The sequence below is a fragment of the Protopterus annectens genome, chromosome 10.part0 (genome assembly GCF_019279795.1).
Source record: "Protopterus annectens isolate FY-2018-M chromosome 10.part0, PAN1.0, whole genome shotgun sequence".
In the NCBI taxonomy this organism is placed as follows: Eukaryota; Metazoa; Chordata; order Ceratodontiformes; family Protopteridae; genus Protopterus; species Protopterus annectens.
The window spans coordinates 920,198,283-920,225,086 of record NC_056744.1 but is presented as its reverse complement, the minus strand read 5'-3'; the positions used below and the strand labels follow the sequence as shown (position 1 = coordinate 920,225,086).

The window sequence follows — 26,804 nt, the reverse complement described above, 5'->3', positions numbered from 1 at the left end:
AATGGTAGCAGGAACTGGTTTCCCATGATGGGTATAGCAGAAACGTATGCAATGAACTATCCATTTAGAAATGGTTTGCTTTGATATAGCCTTCCCTTGAGAAGCTGTAGCATAGGATACAAAGAGCTGGTCAGATTTTCTGAAAGCCTTAGTTTTGTCCAAGTAGTAACGAAGCTGCCTGTGAATGTCCAAGGAATGCAGGAATCTCTCACCTTTGTTCTGTGGATTGGGGAAGAAAGTGGGTAAGTGGATGGTTTGATTTAAAGCTACACTGGAAACCACCTTAGGCATAAAGGAAAGATTAGTTCGTAGAGGAACTCTGTCTTGATGAAAAATGAGGAAAGGTTCCACTGCCATTAGTGCCTGTAGCTCTGAGACTCTTCTAGCTGAAGTTATTGCTAGGAGCAGGGCAGTCTTCCATGATAGGAACTGAAGATCTGCAGAGAAAGCTGGTTCAAAGGGAGGTAGCATTAGTTTTTCCAGAACAAAGTTGAGGTCCCATGTTGGTGTAGGAGCTCTCCTGGGTGGTCTAATGTTTTTTGCCCCTCTGAGGAACTGCCTTAGAAGAGGATGTGAAAATAAAGGTGGATCCGTGTTGTAATGAGCTGAAATAGCTGAAGCATGGATTTTAATTGAGGAAAAGGAAAGTCCTTTGTGCAACATCTCAGCTAAATACTGTAGAATGTGAGGCATGTGAGGCTGAATTGTGTCTTGGCCTTTAGCTTGGTTCCAGGCACAAAACCTTTTCCATTTGTCCGAATAAGCCTTCCTGGTGCTTGGCCTCCTGGCTTCCAGAATAACATCCAGAACTGCTTGTGAAAGAGGAGCTGGTTGGATGTTTAGTTGATATGCCATGCAGCCAGATTTAAAGTTTTGAGCTGGCTGTGAAGAATCTGATTGTTTTGTTGTGTGAGCAAATGGGGTATTTGAGGCAATATCCATAGTGGGCTGTGGGCCATATTTTTCAATAGCGGATACCAGTGCTGGCGTGGCCAGTCTGGGGCTATGAGAATCAGTCGTGGTCTCTCCTTTTTGACTTTCAAAAGAACCTTTGTGAGGAGAGGCAATGGAGGGAAGGCATATACTGTCAGGTTTTTCCAACTGAAAGAGCGAGAGTCCACTTTCCAAGCTTGATGGTGGAATGTCCTTATACAAAATTTTGTCAGTTGATAGTTCTGAGGACTGGCAAACAGGTCTATGTCTGGAAGGCCCCATTTTTGAGTTATCATTATAAATGTTTGTGGATCTAGTTTCCACTTGTGGGGATCTTTGATGTTTTTGCTGAGGTCGTCTGCCAATGTGTTCTTCTGTCCTGGCAGGAATTGAGCTTGTAACTGGACTTGGTAGGCCAGAGCTGTGTTCCATAAGATCATTGCATGCCTGCATAGAGGGTAGGAATGTGTACCCCCTTGTTTGTTCATGTAACACATTACTGTGGTGTTGTCCGTCTTTACTGCAAGTTGTCCTGGATGTAATAGATCCTTGAAGGCTGTCAGAGCTTTCTGTACAGCTGGCATCTCTTTTTGATTTATGTGCAGATTTCTTTGATCTGCAGTCCATAGGCCTTGAATGCATTGTCCTGCCATGTGTGTGCCCCAGGCGTAGTCTGAAGCATCTGTTGTGATTGTTTGCCTGGCTGGGGGCAAGGTGAAAGGCTGACCCTTGTTGAGGTGACATGCCTGTGACCACCATAGAAATTCCTGTTGTAGGCAGGGAATGAGAAATCATTGTGTCCAAGCTGTGGCTGTGTTGAGACCATACGCTTTTTAGGTACCATTGTAATTTCCTCATATGCAGCTTTGCAAATGGTATTATTAGTATGCAAGATGCCATGAAGCCCAAAGCCTGCAGAATTTTTCTTGCAGTTAATTGGGTCTTTGTTGCCATTGTCTTGAAATATTGAGTCAGTTGTAGTTGCTTGTCTGGCATAAGATAAGCCTTCTGGGCCGTTGTATTCAAGCTGGCACCCAGGAATGTCATTTTTTGTGAGGGTACTAGTTTTGACTTCTTTTCGTTTACTGTGTACCCCAGGCAGTTTAGTAGATGTTTTACAAAGGCCAGATGATGTAAGAGAATGTCTTTGCTTTCTGCTTGGATGAGGCAGTCGTCCAGGTATGGATATATTTGAATTCCTCTGTCTGCAGTATGCAATTACTGGTGCCAGGCATTTTGTGAAAACTCTGGGTGCAGTAGATAAGCCAAAGGGCAGTGCAGAGAATTGGTAATGGGTTGAACCTGCAATGAAACGGAGGTATCTTCTGCAACTTTGTCTGATAGGGACATGCAGGTATGCCTCCTTGAGGTCCAACATTACTAGCCATGCTTCCTTGCCAAACATGGGAAGTAGCTGCTGTAGTGTTAGCATCTTGAATTTGGGTACTTGTAAGTAAGTGTTTAGAATTGAAAGGTCCAGAATTGGTCTCCAGGCATAGTCCTTTCTGGGCACTAGAAAGAGTCGAGTAAAATCCTTGGCCTTGCTCTCGAGTAGGTACCAGTTGAATGGGTCGCATGTCCATGAGAGCTGTAATTTGCTTTTGTGCCTCTGCCCATTGATTTTGTGGCAGGTTTGGCATTCCTCTTTTCATTGGCAAGGTGTGAAAGTGGAATCTGTATCCTCGTAAAATTATGTCTAGGACCCATTTGTCCTTTGTGACAATGTGCCAGTTGTCTGCAAAAAGTGCGAATTTTCCCCCCAAGGGGGCTGCCAAGGGAGTACTGCTTGGCCAGATGAGGTGCAAGTCATTGAGTTTGCCTTCTGGTGGATTGAGACCTGTGTTCTCCTCCCTTCTGTGTGGTAGTGCCCCCATTGGCGAGGTTTATACTGGGCTTGTGGTTGTCCTCTGCCCCTTGGGCGTCTGTATTTACCCCTCTGTGGTCTGTCAGTGGCTGGAAAGGACCAATTTTTTTGTTGGCCAGTTTCGGGGATGTACTTGTAGGAAATCTTTGACTGTCTGCATAGATTTTACCTTATCTTCCATTTTCTTTAAAACTTCTTCTGCTTTAACTCCAAAAAGAACATCCTGCTGTAAGGGAGCATCTAGTAGTTTTGCTTTAACATGATCAGGCAGAGTTTGTTCCTTTAACCAAGCATGCCTACGTATAACAGACCCAGTGACAGTTGCTCTGCAGGAGGCATCCAAAGAATCAAACCCACATTGTAAGGTATGTTTGCCCACCTGCTCAGTGGCGTGCAACAGATCCTGTACTTCTTTCAATTCAGATTGTTGAGGGAGAGTGGTTATTCTTTGCTTTAACTGAGAAATTAGAAATTGCTGATACTTAAGCATGTGAAATTGACAATTCAGTGCCCTCATAGCTAGTGTGGCTGAGGTGTAAACCTTTTTCCCCCGCCTGTCTAGCGCTCTGGAATCCCTCTCAGAAGGTACTGGGTTTTTAGCCATAGAAGCCTTAGCCCCCTTGGGACCCTGGGAGATAGTCTCTGGGTCAGCTACTGGGTCAGCTACAGGGCTTTTGTAAAGAAATTTGTGGGAATCAGGCACTCTGTAGTATCTGTCAGGCTTAGCCGGAGAAGGAGGTAGAGAGTCTGGGTTGAAACTGGATTCTAAATAGACATCATCCACAATGTCCAAAATTGGTGGGATGGCAAGTGGTCTGTGTTGGGGGAGTAAAAGAAACTCTCTGAGCCTTTTCTTTGAATCAGAGTAGTCCTGACCTTCCCAGTGAAAATGTTCCCTCATAGTGTGTAAAGTTTCCCCAAAGGAGTAGTCTTCAGGAGGAGAAGCTGAGGGAAAAGAGTCCTCAGCATCAGAATCTTCATAAGGAGAGACGGAGTAGTCTTGGTCCTCAGAGGAGTCTGAAGAAATGGACATTTGCTCAGAGGATGCAAAATCTTCCTCTTGTCTAGGCCTTTTGTCAGGAGGGGTCTGGGAACCCCTGATTAAAGAAATCAAATCTTCAACCATTTTGAGCATCTGTTTCTTAGGCATGGGGCCTTGAACAGGAGACTGAAGTGCAGTCCTTTTAGATTTAGAAGGAGCCTTCGACTTAGAAAACGTTTTAATGGTGAGAGTCGTCGGTCTGAAAACGCCTTCAGAAACCGATGGCGTTTCAGTAGCACAGACGTCTTTTGTAGCAAAATCGTCGGAAAGGCCTGAAGTAAAAGGCTGCGTCGGCCTGGTACATTCCGTCAAAATTTCCGTAGCAGTCTCAGATTCCAGATCTGCGGTAGTCAGGGGCTGCATCACAGCTTCACTGAGGACCGGAGACCGGATCTGCCGAGGTCTCGGAAACTGGTTTAGGCCTGGGCTGTCTGTCCTTATCCCTGCATTTTTTGTACACGCCGGTAGTCGGTTGCTCCGACGGCATGGTGTAGTTAAATTTCCTACTGAAGTAGTGGCATGCGAAATCAAAGTGTCTTTTAATAGTACGCTTATTAAACCTAGCACAAAACCGACAAGAAGTGACGTCGTGGTCTGGGCCTAGGCAAGGTTATGCAATAAGAATGAAAATCCTTATGAGGTATTTGCTTCCCACAAGAAATACAATTGTTAACTTTTTCTGACATCGGTCTGAGGCAAGAAAAGTTTCCCCAACGGGGTACTTAGCTTTATAGAAGACTTCGGTCTGAAATTAGAATTCGAAAATCTCAGGAGTCGGCCGGCCGACACTTGCGAACTGCTACTGCTTCGGGCACCGCGCAGCAAGAAAGACTGAAGAAAATGGCATTGGTTGCATTATATATACCCCTGGCGATCTGACGTCAGGGAAGAGGCGACAGCAACTGACGCCGGTCCAAGACTTTGGAATTCCGGCCGACTGCGGGACCGCCTGACGACAGGATAACCCAAGTGTGATGACTGCAGGATGACTGCAGCAGGGTAACACGATGAACATCCTCCTGGAGCGCCTGTGCATCTTGATGTGGTAGTACGCATCCTGAAGGTCTACTGAGCACATCCAATCGTCCTGACCCAGAAAGGGTAGAATGGACAGTAGCGTGACCATCCGGAACTTCGTTCTTCTTACAGACCTGTTTAGTCTGCTGAGATCCAAAATGGGTCTCCAGTCCCCTGTCTTTTTTGGTACCAAAAAGAACTTGGGAGTAGATTCCGGATCCTTGCTGGTCTGCTGGGACTGGCTGGATGGCTCTTTTTGCTAGCAGTTTTGATATTTCTAGTACTGCTTATTCCCTTAGACTGGGTGGAACGTCTGGAAGGGGTCCTTTTGGCTGAGTTGGGGTGTGGATAAATGGAATTTTGTAACCCTCGGATATGATAGACTGTACCCATTTGTCTTGGGTGAGTGAAAGCCAGGCTTCTGGGTACAGTGATAACCTTCCCCCGACTGCCTCCGAAGGCGGACAGTTGGGCAGCTTCTCAGGGATGCTGGAAGGGTTTGTCAGAAAGAGACACTCTGCTACCCTGATTTTGCGGACCTCCTCTGCCCCTGGGGCGGCGTCTGTTATTGTTCCCCCCCCCTGCCTCTAGAGGGGAACTGACCTCTTGCGATTTACGGAACCACATCTTCCCACCCTTCTGACCCTTAGGGTATGGTCTAGATGGGGTGGGAAAAACGGACTCCCACGGCAGAGAGAGTCTTGCCTTCTTGCTCGCATCGGGTCAAAATATCCTTCACCTGAGGTCCAAACAAAGCTGAACTGTCAAAGGGGGAGTTAGTGAAAGACGCCTTAAAGGGGTCTGCAAAGTTGCAAAGACGCATCCAGGTATGACGCCTTAAGGCCACGCCTGTGCCTGCAGCCCTACTCGCCCCATCGGCCGCATAGGAAATAAGCCGCATGGAGGAGTTGACAATGGAATTCAGGGTTGCCATCTGGGAATTTATTTTGTCTTGAGACCCCGCAGCTGTTGGATCCTGTTAAGACCTCACCCACTTCTTTGAGCATGTCTCTTTGAAGGCGGGTGAAGTGGCACAAATAATTCAGCGAACGCATGACAAAGGTCGCTGAAGAAAACATCCGCTTGCTGTACCTATCCATAGTCCTAGATTCCTTGTTAGGAGGATGGACAGGTACTGAAGGATCAGCCAGTTCCTTCTTAGTGGCTGCAGCCACCACCATGGCATCAACCGGGACACCCTCGGCTAAAAACCGCTTGTCCGAAGGGGCTGTTATAAATCTGGAAGGCCTCCGTGAGGTAGGTTCCATCGTGTCAGGGGCCGTCCACACCTTCCGCGCCACCACTTCCATGAGGGGGTCGAAAGGCGGAGACACCCAGGAGGTGGAAGGGCGAGAGCCAAAAGCCTCTAGGTAAACCGACTCGTCCTCGGAAGGGTTAAGGGTAGACCAGTTCCCCCTCTGCTTCAGGATTTCAAGGATGTCTGAAAAGGAGACATCCTCAGAGGGGGACCGTGGGGACCCTTCCGACTCATCCAAGTCGGTATCCGATGTGATGGACTCAGGGGAGTCCACATGCTTCCTCTTACATTTCCTCTTCCGAGGGGGTTCCCCTGACGGATCAGGGGAAACCTCGGAAGAGGAGGATATTCCCAATGGGGAAACCTGAGGCGTTGGATCTCTACGGTCAGGAATGAGAGGGTGGGTAGAGACCACAGCAGGCACTACAGAGGGAGGAGCTGAGGGAGCCGACCATGGAGCAGGCACAGGGGCCAGCACGCTCCTCATGACTTCGAAGGTGCCCCTATCAGGCAGGGTAGAAGGTCCCTGCTCCGAAGAGATAAGGACCCCTCCCGGCACCGAGAGGGACGGCTCCGAAGCAGATGGGGCCGAACTTACCAGTGATGAAGCTCCAAGAGGGAGAACGGGGTCGGACAAGGGTCCGATGCCACTCGCCCCCTCGGAGCCGACGAGGAAGTCCATGCGCCCGGATCCCTCCAAGGATGGGACCATGGAAGAGACCGGAGCAGACCACTGAGCCGAAATGTGAGGTATCGGCTCCGACATGTCGACGGCCACGGCTCCCACAAGCTCCGGCTCCGAACTCAGAGGAAGAGTCGGAGGAGGAATCGAAGATGGGGTGGGGATAGCCACTGTCTGTTGAGAAGGGCTATGAAGCATTTGGGCTAGTGCCAGAGACTTAAGAAGTCTACTAACCACCCTATCAAGGTCGTGGTCCGAGAGCCTGGAAGACCTGGAGGAATGGGTTCGATGACTCCGCTCCGAGAGTAAGGGAGACCTCGGAGCGCCGATGATGAAGACTGTTGTCTTGGAAACATCGGCTCCAGCCGGAGCCGATGAGACAGCAGTTCGAGAACCACCAGTCGAAGGCTCTGAGCTCGGAGCTGACGGCTTAGATGGCTTTGAAGGTTTCCCCGACGAAGACTTGGTCGGGGAACCTTCAGGCTTTAACAAGCCCCTCAATATCAACTTATTTCTGCGTTCCTGCAGGACTCTTGGGCTGAACGCATGACAGACCGAACAAGAGTCCTGCAGGTGCAGAGGGCCCAGGCAATAAACACAAGAAGTGTGACCGTCTGCCAGCGACATTTTCTGACAGCACGAGTCACACTTCTTGAAGCATGAGACCCTGGTGTCTTTTGACATCTTAAGAACAAAAAATTAAACACACACACACACACACACACACACACACACACACACACACACACACACACACACACACACACACACCCTATTAACAGTAAAGTCAGTCACACAAAAAAATAAACTGACAAGGCAGAATAGGCCCAAAGGCCTAACCTTATAACTAAGGGAATTAAAAAAGGTCTTAAAAGGGATTAAAAAGGGATCAGAAGGGGGATTAGCTATGAATGGGAAGCTAATAGGATGGTCACTAACTAAAACTAAGAAAAACCCTGACTAAAACATAGCAATTTTTTTGAATGAAAACTTCTAACCTGAAGAGCCGGTAATAAACGCATCTCGCAGCTGTAAGCGGCAAACGAGATCTGGGTAGTTAGCGCCTAGCATTATGGGATATAGGGTAGCCTCGAGCCGGTATAAATAGCTATCGAGCTTTAGTATAGGCCGAGTCGGAGCCAAAGGACAGTTCCGAACCCATCCAGCAAGAATGAAGGCGAGATTGACAACTTATCTATAGGTCTCTGTGGAGTAGATCTGCTATATAATCCAGGATTAGAGGCAAGGCGGGCAGTGCTGTCTCCTCTCCTTCAGAATGAATCCAGCAGCAATATCTTTTCCACTTATCAGCATAGGATTTCCTTGCACTGGGACTTCTAGCTTCAAGAATGACATCCAGCACCTGCTTGCTTTGGCTGGTCACTGGGAAAGAATTCAAGAAATAAACCAGGCTGTCAGATTCAGGGTTTGTAGTTGAGGATGCAAGATCTGTCCCCCATACTGAGTAAGGAGGGTTGAGATCTGGGGTAGGTGCCAGGGTGACACCAGTGACAGGCTGCAGATTAGTGGGTACCAGTGCTGGCATGGCCAGTCCAGGGCAATCAGGATTGTCCTTCGTCTGTCCTGTCTTATCTTGAGTAATAATTTTGAGAGAAGGGGCAGATGAGGGAATGCATAGATTGAGAGGTTTTCCCACTGGAAGAATAGGGCCCATCTTTCCAGGCCCTGCTGTGAGGTGTCCTGGTGCAGAATTTGTTGAGCTGGTGATTTGCAGGGGGAGGCAAAGAGGTCCACCTCTGGAGTCCCCCATTTCTGGATTAGAAGGTTGAAAGTGCTGGGTTCCAATTGCCACTCTTGTGGGTCTAGGAGATTTCTGCTAAAGTCAACTGCCAGGGCATTTTGTTTGCCTGGCAGGAATTGAGTTTGCAGATGAACCTGCATAGCCAAGGTCGTGTTCCCAAGGCCATCACTAGCCTGCAGAGGGGGTAAGAGTGGGTCCCCCTCCTGCTTGTTGATGTACCACATAACTGTGGAGTTGTCTGTTTTTATTAGCAGGGGTCCTGGTGTGAGTAGGGATCTGAAAGCTGTTAGAGCATGCTGAACAGCTAGCATCTCTATTTGGTTGATGTGCAGATTAATTTGACTTGGGCTCCAGTGGCCCTGAATGCACTTGTCATCCAGGTGTGCCCCCCAGGAACAGTCTGATGTGACTGTGGTTAGGGTCTGGGCGGCGTGGGGCTGAGTAAAGGGAAGTCCCTTGTTGTGGGTGCATGCTGCTGCCCACCAAAGAAACTCTGTCCTTGGACAAGGTATGATAGGTATGACAGTTACCAAGTCCTGAGAATATTGGCACCAAAGACCTTTTAGGTACCATTGAAGTTTCCTAATATGCAGTCTGGCATATGGAATTAGTAGGATGCAAGAGGCCATGAATGTTAGGGCCTGCAGGAATTTCCTTGTGGATAGTAGGGTTCCAGTGGCCATTTGAGTGAAGTAGTCTGTCAGATAGGCTTGTTTTTCTTAAGAAATGCCATCTGGGATGCTGTGTCCAAGCTTACTTCCAGGAATACAATCTTTTGACTGGGATCTAGTTTTGATTTCTTTTCATTGATGGTGCACCCCAGGGAGGTTAGAAGGTTCTTTAAAAATGTCAGCTGTTGCAACAGCATTTCCTGACTGTCTGCCTGACTCAGGCAGTCATCCAACTACAGGTAAATTTAAATTTTTCTCTTGTCTGCAGTGGGAAATGGCTGGAGCCAGGCATTTTGAGAACACTCTGGGAGCAGTGGATAAGCCAAAGGGAAGTGCAGAAAACTGATAATGAATAGATACTGCCCTGAAACATAGATATATCCTTCATGAGTCGCTGATAGGGATGTGCAGATAGGCTTCTTTTAGGTCTAGGGTGGCTAACCAGACATCTTTGGACAGCATAGGAAGACCCTGCTGAAGAGTGATCACTCTGAATTTTAGTACCACCAGGAAGGTGTTTAGAATGGAAAGATTTAGGATTGGGTGCCAAGTGCCCTCTTTTCTGGGTACCAGGAAAAGTCTGGAACAGAACCCTTGACCTATCTGTTCTGCAAGAACAGGTTGAATTGCCCTTACAGAGAGCAGGGACTGAACTTGGTTTTGTGCCTCTGCCCACTGGTTTGGAGGAAGGTCTGGGAACCCTTTTGGGGTTGGTAATGAGTGGAAGTAAAATTTGTACCCCTGGGATACAATGTTGAGGACCCATCGGTCTTTGGTGATAGAGGTCCACTTTTTGGCATGATGGGCAAGTTTCTCTCCTAGGGGCACGAGCAGTTGGGCAGAGGTGAGGAGTGGAGTTGAGAAGTCATTCTGAATTCTTTCCATAAGGGGGTGGCTTAGCACTCCCTGTTTTTGGAGTGGAGGCACTCCTTGCTTATAGCTTTTTCTACCATCTTTTTTTGAACACCTTCTGCTATGGTGCCAAACAGATTGTCCTTGTTCAAAGGACAGTCTAGTAATTTTGATTTGACATGGCCTGGCAAGGTCTGTTCCTTAAGCCAAGCATGCCTTCTCAGTACAGAACCAGTGACTGCTGCCCTGCAAGATGCTTCTAGGGCGTCAAAGCCACACTGCAAGGTATGCTTGCTGACTTGGCTTGCAGAATGTATAAGCTCTTGTAATTATTTTCTGCACAGTCTGTAAAGGTAGCTAATTTTTGCTTAATAGGGTCCATAATATGTTGCTGGTACTTCAGCATGTGAAACTGGCAATTCAATGTCCTAATGGCAAGAGTTGCAGTGGTGTATACTTTTTTACTTCATCTGTCTAAAGCTCTGGAATCCCTGCTCTAAGGGGTGGGATTCTTAGCTGTAGTTGCTTTTATACCTTTAGGCCCCTGGGAGACTATCTCTGGGTCAGCAGTAGGATTTTTGAAAAGAAATTTGTGAGTCAGGAACTCTAGTACCTGTCTGCTTTTCTAGGAGCAGAGGATAAAGTATCAGGAGTTGGACTGGATTCCATAAAGACATCATCCACATCATCTAGAACTGGGGGTACTGCTAAAGGTCAATGTTTTGGCAAATCTAGAAAGTCTAGGAGTCTCTTTTCGGACTGAGGATAGTCTTGGCATTCCCAGTGGAAATGCTCTCTTAAAGTATGTAAGGTTTCACCAAAAGAAAAATCCTCCGGAGAAGCAGGGGGTACGGATTCCTCTGCATCTGAATCCTCATAAGCAGATAAAGGCATGTCTTCATAATCAGATACCTCAGAGTCGTTGGATTCTTGGTCTGTTAAGGCTGCTGTGGACAGGTCTCTCTCTTAGCAGGGGAAGGCTGGCTTCCCCTAATCAGCAAACTGCCATTTTAAGCATTTGGTGTTGTGGCAAGGAAGCAGGTGCTTGAGTTTGGGTCGTCTGTTTTTTAGTCGTAGCTCGTACTCTTGGCCTTAGAAACTCAGTAGTTTTAGACAGAAATGAAGATGCAAAAGATGTCAGTTTGTGTCGAATATCGGTAGTGCGAAGAACTTCTTCAGAAGCCGGTGCCTGCACAGCGGCTCCAGACCCATCAAAGGTAGAGACATCCGTAGGTTCCGTAATCGAAGAGTCTCACTGCATACCGGACTCCAAACGCGTCTAGGTAGCGGCCTGCGAATCCACTTAAGCGGCCATCAGGAGCTGCGAAAGCGCCTCACTGAGTACCGGCGAACTGGTGGTTAGCTTAATGGAAGCATCGTCAGCAGTTTTTGACCTGTGCGTTCTGTCTCTGTTTATCCTTAGGTTTTTTCGGAAGATCGGTAGTTGGATGGCTTACCAATGCCATTTCGGAATACAGAGAACGAGAGCGAAGGTATTTAGCGACAATAAGGGCCCGATGACGAACAGTTAGAGTGTTGAACAAGGCACAAAACAGACAGTGAGGTACATTGTGGTCTGGGCCTAAACCGGTGACGCAGTAAAAATGGAAATCTGCGTGTGGTATTTGCTTTCCACAGGCGAGACAATTGTTAACTTTTTCTGACATCGGTTAGAGCAAGAAAAAAGGATCCCCAACAGGGTACTTGGCTTTAGAAGACTTCAGGATGATTCAATTTGGAAAAGAAAACTCGGGTAGTGGCAGACTGGCACTCGTGCAAACTGCTTCTGCTTCGGGCTCCTTGGCAAGTAAGACTGATGTAATGGTGTCGGCCGCCTGTTTTTATACCAGACGACCTGGAGCGACAGCAACTGACACAGAAATACTAAGTCTCTGGTACTCTGGCCGACTCAAGGCTACCTGCAGGCAGACAACCCAAGTGTGATGACTGCAGCAGTGAAACACGAAGAACATCTGATAATGCATAGATCCTGCCCTGAAACAGATATTTCCTGCAGGAGTCCCTGATTGGGATGTGCAGATAGGCCTCCTTTAGGTCTAGTGTGGCTAAACAGGCATCTTTGGACAGCGTAGGGAGAAGTTGCTGTAGGGTGAGCATTTTGAATTTTGATACCACCAGGAAGGTGTTTAGAATGGATAGCTCTAGGATTGGGTGCCAAGTGCCCTCTTTTCTGAGTACCAGGAAAAGTCTGGAACAAACACCTTGGCCTATCTGTTCTGCAGGAACGAGCTGAATTTCCCCTTATGGAGAGCAGGGACTGAACTTGATTTTGCACCTCTGCCCACAAGTTTGGAGGAAGGTCTGGGAACCCTTTTGGGGTTAGCAGGGTGTGGAAATAAAATTTTTACCCCTGGGATACTATGTTGAGAACCCATCAATCGTTGGTGATGGACATCCAGTGTTTTGCATGGTGGGCAAGTTTTCCTCCTAGGGGCACGAGCAATTGGGCAGAGGTGAGGAGTGGAGTTGAGAAATCCTTGTGAATTCTTTCTGTAAGGGGGTGGCTTAGCACTCCCTGCTTTAGAAGTGGAGGTACTCCATTGTTTAGATCGCTGCATAACCTGAGACTGTAATCTGGGGGGGTCTGTTTCCCCAGGGTCTAGTTTGAGATGGCCTCGAGGGGGCCGGAAAGGACCCAATATTTTGAGGCACAATGCCAAACGGATTTTGGAGGCTGCACTTGCAAAAAAATCTGACTGTCTGCATAGATTTAGCCATTTCTTCCATCTTTTTTTAAACCTCTTCTGCTTTGGTGCTAAAAAGATTGTCCTTGTTCAAAGGAGCGTCCAATAATTTTGATTTGACATGGTCCTACAAGGTCTGCTTCTTAAGCCAGGCATGCCTTCTAAGTACAGAACTTGTGACTGCAGCCATGCAAGATGCTTCTAGGGCATCAAACCGACATTGCAGGGTATGCTTGCTAACTTGCAGAATGCATAAGCTCAATCATGTAAGTCTATTTTCTGCACAGTCAGGAAAGGTCGATAATTCTTGCTTAAGTTCCATAGTATGTTGCTGGTATTTCAGCATGTGGAACTGACAATTTAAACATGTAATGGCGAGAGCTGCAAAGGCATATACTTTTTTTTACCCCATCTGTCTAAAGCTCAGGAATCCATATCCGAGGGGGTGGGATTCTTAGCTGTAGTTGCTTTTATGCCTTTAGATCTTTGGGAGATTACCTTTGGATCAGCAGGAGGATTTCTGAAGAGAAATTTATGAGGATTGGGAACTCTGTAATACCAGTCAGGTTTCCTTGAAGCAGGGAGTAAAGTATCAAGAGTTAGACTGGATTCCATAGAGACAGAAATTCTATGAGAAGGGGTAGGATTTTTAGCAGTAGAAGCCTTAATGCCCTTGGGCCCCTGTGAAATGGTCTCTGGATCTGCAATAAGATTTTTGAAAACAATTTCCCAATGGGGCACTTATCTGAAACAGCAACCACTCGGCGATCACACAAACGCTAGAAGATGGCGTTTGTACAAGTGGCAGAGAATTTCTGAGAATGGTATGTGCAGGCGTTACTTTATGGCCTACGTTGGCTGGCTTCCTATGAGCAACACTGCACGTACCTTGCAGTAGTAAAGGTCTTTGGTATACTGGTCGAACATTTGGGTTGTCTAGGCGGGGAATCCCATGTGTTATGAATACTGCAGCATGGGAACACAAGGACATCACATTTGTCAGGAACACTGCAACAATGACTTCAGTCAGGACATCACACCTACTGTCATGAATCAGGAACTACCCTGCAACTGAAGAAACATCTCTCCAATAACACAACATACCAGCATTACCAATGTCCTCAAGAAGTAACTCATTAAAGCCTATTGGCAATTAATGCTCAAATTCCCTGACTGCCAGACATGACGGATCACGACCACCAAGAGATGAAAGTCAAAATGAAAATAAATACCTTGCCCATGACTGGACTCTACACTTCTTGCAACCAAAATAACTCAGTTGTACCTCTTGCTCACTCCAAGCAAAGACAATTTTCAAGTGAGTAAACAATACAGAAAGTTACATTAACAGTTGGTGCTTTCAGTCATACATTTTTTTAAATGCTCCTCAGTTAGAACATTTACACAATTACCTGATTTTTTCCTTTAAGCATCAAGATATTAGTAACTTTCCCAAATGGCAGGCCTAGAGCAATAACTTCAGTTTCTGTCACTTCACTAGGAAGCTTTCTGATATGAAGAACTCTCGATGGTGCTCCATCCATCTTATCTGCTTTGAACTTTTTTCTGTCACTACCATTTGCTGCAGGAATAAATTAAATCAGGAATTCATTCCCAAACTAAACACTTAATTACTAAAACAATAGGACATGTCAAACCAATTACAGACTAGAAAATGACACTTGCTCAAAGAGTTGAGTGATGACAAAATTATTAATGATGTTGAGCATTTCTATCCTTGCAAAAATCCAACAGCCATGTTAAGAACTTAAAAGCATTAGCAAATCTTTAAGCATGCCTCGTCCCCTATTTTTCCAAAACATACAACATACTTTGCATTAACTAGTCTTGAAAAAAGTTTACAGGAGATTTCACAACTACAAAGTTTATAAGCATATACTAGATAGGAGAAAAGGAAACAATAAGGGTGTAAGTACAATTGTGTACACTTACCATAAATGTAGATGTTCAAGTATATTCACTGCTGCAGTCATCACACTAGGGTTATCGGCCTGCAGGTAGCCCTCAGTCGGCCAGAATACCAGAGACTTAATATTTCTGTGTCAGATTCTGTCGCTTCTGCCATGACGTCAGGGGTACAAAAAGACAGCAGACGCCATTACATCAGTTTTTCTTGCCCCCAATGTCAGGAGTCCCCAAATAGGGAGCTAGGAAATGGTGTGGAAAACACCACCAGTAAAAAGTAAATACCCATACCAGAAGGAATAGCCACAGAGAGGAGAGACAAGAGGTAGAGAAAACCAGGGGGCTGGAGGGAGGGGAAACCAGGACTGCAACAGTGAATACACTTTAACATCTACATTTATGATAAGTGTACACAACTGTACAATGTTCATCGTGTTTCACTGTTGCAGTCATCACACTTGGGCTGATTCCCAAAGCTGAGGAAAGGTGGAGGCAATCAAGAAAAGAGTTAGGATTGGCTAGAAGGCCTTGCAAGACTGCTGTAGCAAATCCTGCCCTTGATTTGGAAAAGATAGGCAGGTGGCAATACTTGGTGAAGGTGTGTAAAGAACTCCAGGATATCAGCTTCCAGTATGTCATTGGTAGGGACTCCAATGAGAAGTGCTGTAGAGGTAGAAGCAGCCCTAGTGGAATGTGGTTCGACACCCTGAGGGGTTGGTTTCCCATGGTGCTTGTAGCAGAAATGGATGCAGTGTGCTATCCATTTGGAAATGGTTTGTTTTGGAATGGCCTTGCCCTCTGCCCCTGCTGCAAAGCTGACTAGTAGCTGGTCAGATTTTCTGAAAGGCTTAGTCCTATCAAGGTAGAACCTGAGCTGTCTGTACACGTCCGAAGAGAGCAGGACCCCCCCCCCCTTTATTTTGAGGATTAGGGAAAAAGGTAGGCAAATGGATGGATTGGTTGAGAGCCACACTGGACACCACTTTAGGCATAAAAGAAGGGTTAAGTCCTGAGGGAAACCCTGTCAGCATGGAAAATAATGAAGGGTTCCACAGCCATCAGTGCTTGTAACTCAGACACTCGTCTAGTTGAAGTGATGGCTAGAAGCGATACTATTTTCCAAGAGAGGAATTTTAACTCTGCTGAAGCAGCAGGTTCAAAAGGAGGAAGTGTGAGCTTTTCCAGTACAAAATTAAGGTCCCAAGCAAGGGTGGGTGCTCTCCTTGGTGGCCTTAAGTTGTATGCCCCTCTCAAGAACTGCTGGATGAGGGGGTGAGAGAAAAGGGGTGGCTCAGTACTGCAATGAGTCGAGATGGCAGAGGCATGGATCTTAATGGAGGACAAGGGCAGGCCACTGTGGAGTAGATCTGCTAGGTAATCCAGGACTTGAGGTAAAGAGGACAGTGCTGTGTCCTTTCCTTTAGAATGACTCCAAGAACAATACCTTTTCCACTTTTCAGCATAGGATTTCCTAGTACTGGGCCTTCTGGCTTCAAGGATGACCATCCAGCACCTGTTTGCTTAGGATTGCTGGTGTAGTATCCAAGGAATAAGATTTAGGGTTTGCAAATGCGAATGCAAAATCTGTCCCTCCTGCTGGGAAAGCAGGATTGGGGTCTGGTATAGGTGCCAAGGTGGCACCGTTGTCACGCTGCACATGAATGGGTACCAGTGCTGGCGTGGTCAGTCCGGGGCAATCAGAATTGTCCTTTCTTGTTTTATCTTGAGTAAAACTCTTGAGAGAAGGGGCAGAGGGAGAAAGGCATACATTGAGAGGTTTTCCCATTGAAATGATAGTGCATCCACCTTCCAGGCCCTGTTGTGAGGGTTCCTGGTGCAGAATTTACTTAACTGGTGATTGTCAGGGGAGGCAAAGAGATCCACCTCTGGGGTCCATTTCTGGATCAGAAGGTTGAAGGCGCCGGCCTCGAATTTCCAATCGTGTGGGTCTAGGAGATTTCTGCTTAAGTTGTCTGCCAGTGAGTTTTGTTTGCCTGGCAGGAATTGAGCTTGTAGATGGATTTGGTTGTCCAAGGCCATTCTCCAAAGGGCCATGGCTAACCTGCAGTAGGGGGTAAGAATTGGTTCCCCGCTGCTTTATATACCACATAACTGTGGTGTTGTCTGTTTTTATTAGCAGTTGTCCTGGAAAGAGTAGGTGTCTGAAAGCGGTCAGGGCATTCTGTACAGCTAGCATCTCTTTTTGGTTGATGTGTAGGAGAATTTGAATTGGGCTCCAGTGGCCCTGAATGCACTTCCCAACCATGTGGGCCCCCTATGCATAGTCTGATGCGTCTGTGGTCAGGGTCTGGGCAGCGTGGGTAGAGTAAAAGGCAGTCCCTTGTTGTGGTTTCACGCTTCAGCCCAACAAAGGAACTCTGTCCTTAGACAGGAAATAGAAGTTATGTTCTTACCATAACGTTCCATGTTAGTTGTCTTCTTCTCGCCTTCTTCTTGCTGGATGGGTTCGGAGCCGACCTCGGCTCCGACTCGGCCACTCTAAAAGCTCGAGAGTTGGTTCCACCGGCTCGAGGCTCCCCTTATATCCCACAATGCTAGGCGAGAGTTACCTCAGATCTCGTTTGTAAGCTAACCCCAGCTTATAACAGTAACAATATAACTGTAAAAACAGAATCCACCTCTAACAACAGGAAGAAAAAAAAAAAAGGGTGACCTACATCCTGAACCAAGAAATATGCATAATAGCATATGACTAAGAAAGAGGTGGTAGAAAGAGAGGTCACGATCACAACTCCTCTAGGTCTGTCCAGGCCAGGGGGAAGGAGGGTGGGACGCAAGAAGAAGGCGAGAAGAAGACAACTAACATGGAACGTTATGGTAAGAACATAACTTCTATATGTTAAGTTGTCTCTCTCGCCTTCATTCTTGCTGGATGGGACCGCGTCCCTAGCACCTTGTCCCGGGTGGCCTAACGGAACAGACTCCTGAGAACAGTGGAACCAAAATTAGCTCTATGCCTAGAAGCTAAATCCAACTTATAATGAGAAATAAAAGTGTGAGGAGTAGCCCAAGTAGCCGCTGCACAAATGGTGTCAATAGGCAGTCTGTCTTGGAAGGCTAAAGAAGTAGCCAAAGCTCTGGTGGAATGGGCTTTAGGTTTATTAGGCAATTTTGTTGTCTAATTTCATATACCAGGGAAATCAAAGATGTTAGCCATCTGGATAATGATACCTTTGAAACTGAAAGTCCCTTTCTGCTTTCCGCATAGGAGAGAAACAGCTGATCAGATTTTCTGAATTGTTTCGTCCTATCCAAGTAGTACCTTAATTGACGATGAACATCCAGGCAGTGTAATTTTGTTTCAGACCTATTTGAATACTCTGGGAAAAAGACAGGAAGGTCAATGGTTTGATTTATATTTGATGTTGAAACCACCTTAGGCAAAAAGGACGGGTTAGTTCGTAAGGAAACTCTGTCCTTATGGAACACAAGATAAGGAGAACGACAACTGAGTGCTTGAAGTTCTGAAATTCTTCTAGCTGATGTGATAGCCACCAGAAAGAGAGTTTTCCATGATAATAATTTCAAGGAACATGAAGCTGCAGGTTCGAAGGGGAAAGAATCAAAGAAGCAAGAACTAAATTTAGGTCCCAAGGAGAAGGAGGATTTCTTATAGGAGGTCTGAGAAGAAAAACTCCTTTCAAAAAAGCTTTGCAAAGTTTGTGGGACATTAGGGCAGATTCAGCAATGCCCACATGGAAATTAGAAATAGCTGCCAATTGAACCTTAAGAGTAGATGGAGATGAACCTGCATGGAAGAGTTCAGCTAGAAAATCAAGGACTAGTTGGATGGAAGCGGTGAAAGGATCTATGTTCTTTCCTTGTGTCCAATATGAGAAGCGTTTCCACTTACTCAAATAAATCTTTCGAGTGGAAGATTTATGGGAAGCTATCAATATATCTCTAACAGAGTGAGATAATTGAGGAAGCCTGGCTACGGTTGGAACTGGAGGAACCAAGCAGTGAGGTTCAGAGAGGGGAGGGAGCGATGAAACTGACCAGACTGGTGGATCAAAAGATCTGGAACTAGGTCCAGATTCCACGGTCGCTCCAAAAGAAATCTATGTAGAAAGGGGAACCACACTTGTCGAGGCCAGTAAGGAGCAATGAGGATCAATGAGGCCTTCTGAGCGATAGCTTTCTGTATTACTTGAGAGATCAGTGGGAAAGGAGGAAATGCATACAGAAGTCCCCGGGGCCAAACTTGGACTAGAGCGTCCCTGCTGGGTTGGCCTGGTAAAGGGAATAGAGTGAAATATTCTCTGCACTTGCTGTTTTGGGGAGTAGCAAAAAGATCGCAGCAAGGCTGACCCCACTTGAGAAAGATTTCTCTCACTACAGAGTCTTTCAGAGACCACTCGTGAGGCATGAGTATAGCTCTGCTCAACTTGTCCGCAATGTGATTGGACTTCCCGGGGATGTGCGTTGCTATCAGAAAACGCTGAGAAGAAATCGCCCATTGCCACAGTCTGAGTGCTTCTCGACACAGGGGATAAGATCTGGTTCCGCCTTGTTTGTTGATGTACCACACTACAGACATATTGTCTGTCTGGATTGCAATCGCTCCCAAGGGAAGAGAGTCTTGAAGGGCTTGCAACGCTAAAAACACTGCTCTCATCTCCAGAACATTTATGTGCAAGTGGCATTCGCTTGGTTGCCATGTGCCCTGGACTGTCCTGCCCTGATAATGCCCCCCCCACCCGATCAGGGAGGCATCCGTTGTCAGAGTAGCAACCGGAGGAGGTGGAACAAATGGTCTTCCCGACAGGAGCTGGGGGGAAGACATCCACCATATGAGATGCTTTTCGCACGCTTGCGTGATCATAATGGTGTGAGACATTGGAAGTTCCTGGTATGACCATTGGGTAAAAGCATCCACTGAAGGATCCGCATGTGGTATCTGGCCAATGGAAGGAGAGGTATGGCCGCTGCCATGATTCCCAACACCTTTAGAACTAACCTGGCTTTGACTCTGTTGTTGTTGAGAAGAAGTGACACCAATTTGTGAATGTCTGATATCCTTTGGTTCGTTAGCCTTGCAGACATGTTTATAGTATCTAAATTTAAGCCTATGTAGGTAATAGTACGACAAGGCGACAAAACAGACTTTTCGCAATTTATTGAAATACCCAGTTTTTGACAAACGCGAAAAGTATAATCTCTGGCCATCAGAAGGAGATGCTTGGTGGGAGCTGTGAGAAGCCAGTCGTCCAAATATGGAAACACCTGGAATCCTTGTCGTCTCAGGTGAGAAGCTACCACTGCCATGCATTTGGTAAACACCCGGGGGGCAGTGGTGAGACCAAAGGGCAGGGCCCTGAACTGAAAATGACTGGTTCCCAGCCTGAAGTGGAGGAATCTTCTGGAGCGTCTGTTCATTTTTATGTGATAGTACGCATCCCGAAGGTCTATAGAGCACATCCAGTTTCCTTTGCCCAAAAGGGGAAGAATGGATTGCAGCGTGACCATCCGAAATCTTGTTTTCTTGACTGATTTGTTCAAGACACTGAGATCCAAGATCGGTCTCCAGTCCCGTTTTCTTTGGAACTAAAAAGAACCTTGAGTAGATTCCGGATCCTTGTTGGTCTGCTGGCACTGGCTGAATTGCTCTTTTTGCAAGCAGTTTTGAAATTTCCAAAGCTGCTATATCCCTTTGAGCGGGTGGAACATCTGGAAGGGATTTTTTTGATTGATTTGGAAAACGAAGAAAGGGGATAGAATAGCCTTCGGAAATGATGGACTGTACCCATTTGTCTTGAGTCAGGGATAGCCAGGCTTCTGGGTACAGTGACAATCTTCCCCCGACTGCCTCCGAAGATGGGTAGTCGGGCAACACCTCAGGGATGCTGAAAGGGCTTGTCAGGAAAGGCTTCCCGATTGCCCTGGTTCTGCGGACCCCCCCTGCCCCTAGGGCGACGTCTACCATTGTTATTCCCACCTCTGCCTCTGGTAGGAAAACGACTCTGTGCGTCCGGCGAAGTCCCTTGAGATTGTTTACGGAACCACATCTTTCCACCCTTCTGGCCTTTGGGGTAAGGCCTAGAAGGAGTCGAAAAACGGACTCCGACGGCAGAAAGGGTCTTGCCATCAGTCTCGCACCTAGTCAGGGTTTCTTTCACTTGAGGACCAAAGAGAGATGATCCATCAAAAGGTGAGTTCGTGAAAGACGTCTTGAAAGGGTCCGCAAAATTGCATAGCCGCATCCAGGCGTGCCTACGTAAAGCTACACCTGTCCCTGCGGCTCTGCTCGCTCCATCGGCCGCATAAGAGAGGAGGCGCATGGAGGAGTTAGATATGGAATTAAGGGTAGCCAGCTGCGTGTTCATTTTATCTTGGAAACCCGCAGCTGTAGGATCCTTTAACATTTCACTCGCTTCCTTGATCAAGTCCCTTTGAAGACGAGTGAAATGGCACAGGTAATTCAGCGAACGCATGGTAAATGTCGCTGAGGAGAACATCCGCTTCCGCACCTATCCATGGACCTAGATTCCTTGTTAGGTGGATGGACAGGCACTGAAGGATCAGCCAGTTCCTTCTTTGTGGCAGCAGCTACCACCATAGCATCCACAGAAACTCCTTTTGATAAAAATTGCTTGTCTGATGGAGCTGTGATGAATTTAGAGGGTCTCCTGGGAGTGGGGTCCACTGAATCAGGAGCTGTCCATGCCTTCTTAGCAACCACCTGCATGAGGGGGTCGAAGGGGGGGGGACACCCAGGAGGTGGAAGGACGAGAGCCAAACGCCTCAAGATACACAGATTCGTCCTCCGAAGGGTTGAGGGCTGGCCAATTTCCCCTCTGTTTCAAAATCTCCAGAATGTCTGCAAATGAGACATCTTCAGAAGGGGAACGGGGGGAACCCTCAGAATCATCCAGATCTGTGTCTGACGTGATAGACTCAGGTGAGTCAATGTGCTTCCTCTTGCACTTCCTCTTCCGAGGGGGCTCTTCTGCCAAATCAGGAGAGGCCTCAGAAGAGGATGAAATCCCCACAGGGGGCTCCTGAGGAGCTGGCTCTCTGCGGTCCGGGATGAGGGAGTGAGTCGACTTACCCTGAGGCAGCATCGAGGGAGGGGCTGACGGAGCCGACTGTGGAGTAGAGCCAGGCTCAAACACACTCCGCATGACCTCGAATGCACCCCTGTCAGGCAGAGCCAGAGGTCCCCGCCCGAGAAGCTAAGAACCCCTCGGCACCGACAGTGATGGCTCCGAGGCGATGTCGGAGCCGAACTCACCAGCGCAAGCACCGAGAGGGAGAGGGGTCGGACAAGGGTCCGATGCCACTCACCCCTCGAGCCGACGAGGGAAGTCCGCCGAGATTCCTCCAAAGAAGAAAATGGAGCCGACGACGGAGCCGAAGACAATTGTCTCGGCTCCGAAGTAACCACAGTCTCGCTTCCGACACGACCCGGCTCCGAACTCAAAAGAGTCGAAGGAGGAAAGAGTTGATGGACCGGGGCAGGCACCGACTGATGAGTCGGGCTCTGAAGCATCTGGGCTAGTGCCTCGGACTTAAGTAGTCAACTCACCACCCTCTGAAGGTCATGATCGGACAGCCTCGATGACCTAGAGGAATGAGACCTTTGGCTCCGTTCAGACAGCAGGGGAGATCCTGGAGCCGAATGAACGGAGCCAAGAGAAGGTGACCTAGACCTCTTTCTAGTTGTCGGCTCCGAAGGTCTTGTGGGAGCCGACACGGGTACCTCGATAACCTCGGCTCCGGCTGGAGCCGAGGAAGCCACAGAAACTGTGGACTGAGACTTATCGGCTCCAGCCGGAGCCGATAAAGGCAAAGGTTGAACAACCTGAGGTCTCGGCTCAGAAGCCGGAGCCGAAGACCTCGATGCCTTAGAGGGCTTCCCTGTTGAAACTGACAGGGAATCCTCTGGCTTCAACAAGCCTCTCAGAATCAACTTGTTTTTTCTTTCCTGCAGGACCCTGGGGCTGAAGCCATGGCACACAGCACAGGAGTCCTGCAGGTGCAAAGGCCCCAGACAATAGACACAAGAAGTGTGAGCGTCTGTCAGAGACATTTTCTGACAGCACGCATCACACTTCTTGAATCCGGAGACCTTTGCTTCTTTTGACATTTCCCTAACTGACAGGTGTACACAAACACACACCCAAACACACAAGTTATACCCTGTCAGCAAAAAATAATAATTTTAGTAGAAATACTAAAAATTAAGTACAAAAAATTAAAGTAAAACTACACAAACACTCCCTAGGGAAGGGAAGGCCAAAGGCCCAAAGGGAGAACCAACAGTTCTTTTAATAAAGAAACGGGAAAATTAGGGTCGGGGATAAAGTTCTATGATCTACACTAATCTAGGAAGAATTTAACTTAAAAAGGGGAAAAAAAGAGTAACTTTTTGAAGAAAAAGCTAACACTCACCAGGAACCGGTAGAAGCAACCAACCTCGAAGCTGTAGCGGCAAACGAGATCTGAGGTAACTCTCGCCTAGCATTGTGGGATATAAGGGGAGCCTCGAGCCGGTGGAACCAACTCTCGAGCTTTTAGAGTGGCCGAGTCGGAGCCGAGGTCGGCTCCGAACCCATCCAGCAAGAATGAAGGCGAGATAGACAACTTAACATTGACTGTTTCCAGGTGTTGAGAATGTTGGCACCAAAGACTAAAGTACCACTGAATTTTCCTCAACTGCAGTTTTGCATATGGAATTAGCATAATACATGACGCCATGAACCCTAGAGCTTGCAGTATTTTTCTTGCAGACAGCTGGGTTTTGGTGGCCATTTGTTTGAAGTAATCTGTCAGATAGGCCTGTTTTTCCTGAAGTGAGGAATGCCATCTGGGAAGTTGTGTCAAAGCTTGCTCCCAGGAATACAATCTTTTGACTAGGTACCAGTTGTGATTTCTTTTCGTTGATGGTGTACCCCAAAGAAGAGAGAAGGCTTTTTAAAAATGCCAGGTGCTGAAAGCAGCAATTCCTGACTGTCCGCCGGACTCAGGCCGTTGTCCAAGTAGGGGTAAATTTGGATTTTTCTCTGCCTGCAGTATGCAATGGCTGGAGCCAGGCATTTTGTGAATACCCTGGGCGTAGTAGATAAGCCAAAGAGAAGTGCAGAGGAAGAACAGTTGTGTACACTTACCATAAATGTAGATGTTCGACTGTATTCACTGTTGCAGTCATTACATTTGGGTAATCTGTTGGCAGTTGCCCTCAGTCGACTTGAACAACAAAGTATTGCATCCTGCGTCGGTTGTGGTCTCCTCTTCCATGACGTCAGGTCGTCAGGGGTATAAAAAGTACAGTTGTGTACACTTACCATAAATGTAGATATTCGAGTGTATTCACTGTTGCAGTCATTACATTTGGGTAATCCAGCTGGCAGGTTGCCCTCATGTCGGCCTGAATTCCAAAGGCCTGGGTCCGGCGTCGGCTGCTGTCGCACCTTCCCTGATGTCAGGTCGACAGGGGTATAAAAGAAGCAGCAGACACCATTTTCTTTAGATTTTCTTGCCCCAGATGTCAGGTGCCCCCCTAAAAGGGTAGCCAAAATTTATATATATATAAAAATACATGCAACAATATAAACTTTACCTTCATCTACAAGCAAATATACCACATAGGTTCCCATCAGAAGAAAGGGGGATGGCGAGTGGGCAACCTGGACTGCAACAGCGAATACATTCGAACATCTACATTTTTGCTAAGTGTACACAACTGTACTATGTTCTTCGTGTTTCACTGTTGCAGTCAATACATTTGGGTAGAGTCCCAAAGCTATGGTTGGGAGGCTGGAGCTAAACAGCATTAGGAGCGGCTATCGGGACCTGCAGAACTGCAGTGGCAAAGCCTGCCCTGGATTTAGAGTAGAGTGGCAGATGATAGTGCTTTGTAAAGGTGTGCACTGAACTCCAAGTAGCAGCCACTAAAATGTCCTTGGTTGGTACTCCACTGAGAAAGGCTGCTGAAGTGGCTGCAGCTCTGGTTGAATGTGGCCTAATGTCCTTAGGCATTGGCTAGCCATGGTGTAAGTAGCAGAAACGTCTGCAGTGGCATATCCACTTTGAAATAGTCTGCTTTGAGATGGCCTTTCCTTGTGATCCTGCAGCATATGTCACTAGTAATTGCTCTGTCTTTCTGAAAACTTTGGTTCTGTCCAAGTAGAATCTAAGCTGTCTGTGTACGTCCAAAGAATGCAAAATTCTCTTCCCCCGTTCTGTGGATTTGGGTAGAAAGTTAGCAGATGAATAGTTTGGTTAAGAGCCACACTGGACACCACCTTAGGCATAAATGTTGGGTTTGTCCTCAGAGAGACCCTGTCTGGATAAAAAATGATAAAAGGTTCCACAGCCATGAGTGCCTGTAGCTCTGAAACTCGTCTTGCAGAAGAGATTGCTTGGAGCAGAACTGTTTTCCAAGATAAAAACTTTATATCAGCAGTAGCAGCTGGCTCAAAAGGAGGCAGGGTGAGTTTTTCCAAGACATAGTTGAGGTCCCATGCAGGCATTGGTGATCTCCTTGGAGGACTTACATTTTTGGCACCTCTAAGGTACTGCTTTAATAAGGGATGAGAAAAGATTGGAGGCTCTGTATTGTAATGAGCCGAAATGGCAGAGGCATGAATTTTAATAGATGAAAAAGATAGGCATTTGTCCAGCATCTCGGTTAAGTACTGCAAAATCGGAGGAATATTTGGCACAGCTGTATCAGTTCCTTGAGCCTGGTTCCAAGCACAGAATCTCTTCTATTTTCCAGCATAAGATTTTCTAGTACTGGGCCTTCTGGCTTCCAAAATGACATCCATCACAGCTTTACTGAGAGGTGGGTTTTGTATGACTAAACCTGGCGGCATGCCGGATAGTGTAAAGTCCTGAGTTGGCTGTGCAGGATCTGATTGTTTTTCTGGGACAGTAGATGAGGTATTTGAGGTAAGGTCCAAGCTGGGCATTGAGATAAGTTTCTTAGGAATGGATACCAGTACTGGTGGGGCCAGTCTGGGGCAATCGTTATCATCTTTGGCTTCTCCTGTCTAACCTTTAGGAGTACCTTGGAGTGGAGAGGCAGTGGGGGAAAGGCATGTACGGATAGGTTTTTCCAGCTGAACGATAGAGCGTCCACTTTCCATGCTTGTCTGTGATAAGTCCTTGTGCAGAATCTTTTTAGTTGGTAGTTGTGAGGGGAGGCAAATAGATTTATGTCTCGGCATCCCCATTTCCTTTTTATCATGCTGAAGACTTGTGGATCCAGCTGCCACTCGTGGGGATCCAGGATGTTTCTGCTTAGTTCGTCTGCCAGAGTATTTTTCCTTCCTGGCAGGAATTGTGCCTGCAGACATACTTGTTAAGTCAATGCTGTGTCCCACAAAGTCATGACTTGTCTGCAAAGGGGGTAAGAATGTGTGCCCCCCTGTTTGTTTATATACCACATGACCATGTTGTTGTCTGTCTTTATCAGTAGTTGTCCCAGATGAAGTAGGCCCTTCAAGGCTGTCAGGGCATTTTGGACAGCTAGCATCTCTTTTTGATTGATGTGTAGATGCATTTGGCTTGAGGACCATGTGCCCTGAATGCATTTTCCTGCCATGTGGGCCCCCCAGGCATAATCTGTTGCATTCGTTGTTAGTGTCTGCCTGGCTGGGAGTAATGTGAATGGCTGTCCCTTGTTTTGGTGACAAGCCTTTGCCCACCATCGAAACTCCTGTTGCAGGCAGGGAATGAGAGTAATCATTGTTTCCAGGCTGTGGCAATGTTGAGTCCAAACACATTTTAGGTACCACTGACGTTTCCTCATATGCAGTCTTGCATATGGAATTAGTAGGATGCAGGATGCCATGAAGCCCAAAGCCTGCAGAATTTTTCTTGCAGATAACTGGGCCTTTGTTGCCAACATTTTGAAATAGGTAGTCAGTTGCCTTTGTCTGGCGTGAGATAAGCCATCTGGGCAGTTGTATTTAAGCTTGCACCCAGGAATATTATCTCTTGAGAGGGTACTAGTTTTGATTTCTTTTCGTTGACTGTGTACCCTAGGCATGTTAGAAGCCTTTTCACAAATGCCAGATGCTGTAGAAGAATGTCCTTGTTCTCTGCTTGAATTAGACAGTCGT

The 26,804-nt window shown here is 47.0% G+C and overlaps 1 protein-coding gene across 4 annotated transcripts in view; it reads right to left on the bottom strand.

Annotated features, from left to right (window-relative positions):
• Window positions 1–26,804, bottom strand: part of PTBP2 (polypyrimidine tract binding protein 2) — a 1,270,924-nt gene that overhangs the window by 1,069,982 nt on the left and 174,138 nt on the right. For all 4 annotated transcript variants that reach the window (XM_044085703.1, XM_044085704.1, XM_044085705.1 and 1 more), the window contains exon 3: window positions 14,199–14,368. In XM_044085703.1, coding sequence (XP_043941638.1) covers window positions 14,199–14,368 — 170 coding nt within the window. The remainder of the gene's footprint in view (window positions 1–14,198; window positions 14,369–26,804) is intronic.